The sequence below is a fragment of the Sylvia atricapilla genome, chromosome 5 (genome assembly GCF_009819655.1).
Source record: "Sylvia atricapilla isolate bSylAtr1 chromosome 5, bSylAtr1.pri, whole genome shotgun sequence".
Lineage (NCBI taxonomy): Eukaryota > Metazoa > Chordata > Aves > Passeriformes > Sylviidae > Sylvia > Sylvia atricapilla.
Genome location: NC_089144.1, coordinates 56865005 through 56868017, shown reverse-complemented (window position 1 = coordinate 56868017; position 3013 = coordinate 56865005). Strand labels below are relative to the sequence as shown.

Sequence of the window (3013 nt, the reverse complement as noted above, 5' to 3'; positions counted from 1 at the left end):
CGCGGAGCAGGAGGGATCCTCTTTGACGTCAAGCGACCATAATATAATGATCGCTCGTTCATATCCGGGTCCCCGGGCAGCTCCCCCGGGCCGCGCTCGGCCGCGCTCGGCGGCGCAGTGAGGGGAGGCGGGTCGGGCAGGGCAGGGCAGGGCACAGCAAGGAAGGGCAGGGCAGGGCAGGGCAGCGCGGCCGCCCGGAGGTGGCCGGCGGCGGCAGCGGCTCGGCGAGCGCAGCATGCCCGCCGCCTCAGACGCGCCTGCCTCCCGCTGCCGCCGCCGCCGCCGCCGCCGCCGCTGCTGCTGCTGCTGCCCATGGAGATCGCGCTGGTGACTCTGGAGAACGGCGGCACCACGGCCATCGCGGGCGGCGACGATGCCGCGGCCGCCGGCGGCCGGGCGCGCTGGCGGGGCAACTTGCTGCACCTCGCCGGCTCTCCGCAGCTGAGCGACGGCAAGGAGAGCGGCCCGCCGGCCCCGCCGCCGCCGCCGCCCGCGGGGGACGAGGAGCGGGAGCGGCCCCCGCCGGGTCCCCGAGCAGGAGGCGGCGGCGGCGGCGCGGGCGGCCCCGACGAGCGGCCGGCGGAGCCCCGCGCAGCCCCCGCGCCGCCGCCGCGGCCGCCGCCCCGCGCCCCGCGCCCCGCCGCCGACATGGGGCCGCCCGAGGAGGGGGGACACCGGCGGGGCATGGCCATGGCGGCGGCGGGCGACGAGGAGGAGGAGGCGGCGGCGGCGGCCAACCCGGGCGCCATGCACCACCAGCGGGTGCTGATCAACATCTCGGGGCTGCGCTTCGAGACGCAGCTGGGCACCCTCAACCAGTTCCCCGACACGCTGCTGGGGGACCCCGACAAACGCATTCGCTACTTCGACCCGCTCCGCAACGAGTACTTCTTCGACCGCAACCGACCCAGCTTCGACGGCATCCTCTACTTCTACCAGTCCGGGGGCAAGCTCCGCCGGCCCGTCAATGTCTCCATCGACGTCTTCGCCGACGAGATCCGCTTCTACCAGCTGGGTGAGGAGGCCATGGAGCGCTTCCGGGAGGACGAGGGCTTCATCAAAGAGGAGGAGAAGCCCCTGCCCCGCAATGAGTTCCAGCGCCAGGTCTGGCTCATCTTTGAGTACCCCGAGAGCTCCAGCTCAGCCCGGGCCATCGCCATCGTCTCCGTGCTCGTTATACTCATCTCCATCATCACCTTCTGCCTGGAGACCCTGCCCGAGTTCAGGGACGAGAGGGAGCTGCCCGTACCCCTGCCCCCACAAGGTGCAGGTTTGAATGGCACGCCCGGGGACTCCCCACCCATGCAGCCACCCAGCAGCCTGGCTGACCCCTTCTTCATCATCGAGACCACCTGTGTGATCTGGTTCACCTTCGAGCTCCTCGTGCGCTTCTTCGCCTGCCCCAGCAAGCCGGAGTTCTCCCGCAACATCATGAACATCATTGACATCGTGGCCATCATCCCCTACTTCATCACCCTGGGCACCGAGCTGGCCCATGAGCAGCAGCAGCCCGGGGCTGGCAGTAGCAATGGGGGTGGAGGCCAGCAGCAAGCCATGTCCCTGGCCATCCTCAGAGTCATCCGCCTGGTCAGAGTCTTCAGGATCTTCAAGCTCTCCAGGCACTCCAAGGGGCTGCAGATCTTGGGACAGACTTTGAAAGCCAGCATGAGGGAGCTGGGCCTCCTCATCTTCTTCCTCTTCATCGGGGTGATCCTCTTCTCCAGCGCTGTCTACTTTGCTGAGGCCGATGACCCCGAGTCTCACTTCTCCAGCATCCCTGACGCTTTCTGGTGGGCAGTGGTAACCATGACTACTGTGGGCTATGGGGACATGAGACCTGTCACTGTGGGAGGCAAGATTGTGGGCTCCTTGTGTGCCATTGCGGGTGTGCTCACCATTGCCCTGCCTGTCCCTGTCATCGTGTCCAACTTCAACTACTTCTACCACAGAGAGACTGACCATGAAGAGCAGCCTATCCTCAAAGATGAACACAGCAGTGCTCAGGGCAGCACTGCGGGGGGAGAACTGAAGAGAAGACCCAGTAAAAACTCTCTGAACAAATCTGTTGTGCACTTGGAAAACAGTGAGGAGTTCAACAGTGGCACCAGCTCCTTAGAGAAAGCCAATATCAAAGCGAAAAGTAACGTAGATCTCAGAAGGTCCCTCTATGCTCTCTGTCTGGACACTAATAGGGAAACAGACCTGTGAGGAGAGGAGACAGAGTTCAGAGGGGCAGAAGGATTTTCTGGTGTCAGAAACTTGCTACTATTAATTATTCTTTTAGTACCAATTAGTTTTTTAAGTCAGGCTGTATTTTATAAATTGATCACTGTCCTGAGCAATCCTCCAGGAATACATGTTTTTATGTTCTTTTTCCATGACACAAAGGGTCACCTATTTTTAAAATAGACTAAGAATAAGCTATGCTCCATGATGCAGGAGCTGGCAAATTATGACAGCGAAAAATCTAATTTGTAGAAACTCATTTTAGCAAATGGTCATTGGTTTTAAATGGGTAATTTGTAACCAATTCAGTTGCTCCGAGTTTAGTATAAGGAATTGGGGGATGTGTGTGTGAAGAATGAATGGATTTGGGGATGGGAGGGGGGAGGTGGAGGGGTTTTGTACTGTAGTTTCAAATTGAAATTATTCAGATATATTTTGTATCTGTATGACTGTATTTATGGTTGAAAGGAGATTTCTTATTCCTGTGAAATATGATATCCTTAAACACTAGGAACATTAGCAGATCAGCACTTTCTGAGTTTTCCACTAGTGATCTATACAGATCTGGTTATCTTGTATGTGAAGTGAATTTGGTGCTTTGAACCCTAGAGCAGAAAACTTCTGTTTGTCATTGATATGTTAGTTTCTTGTGAGCCTTAAATTATTAAATATTGTAGATATACTTCTTTATAAATAATTTTATTGGTTACCTTCCTGTTTCAGAATTTCTAAGTAATTCAGTCATGTGCTTACTGGCTCCACTCAAAAAAGTATGTGCAGCTTTTTT

At 57.5% G+C, this 3013-nt stretch overlaps 1 protein-coding gene across 1 annotated transcript; it reads left to right on the top strand.

Moving 5' to 3' along the window:
* The first annotated feature begins 312 nt into the window (after positions 1 to 312).
* KCNA5 (potassium voltage-gated channel subfamily A member 5) lies at positions 313 to 2874 on the top strand. Its single transcript, XM_066319582.1, has one exon. The coding sequence runs from the start codon at positions 313 to 315 to the stop codon at positions 2206 to 2208; it is 1896 nt and encodes a 631-aa protein (XP_066175679.1). The 3' UTR covers positions 2209 to 2874.
* The last annotated feature ends 139 nt before the right edge of the window (positions 2875 to 3013 follow it).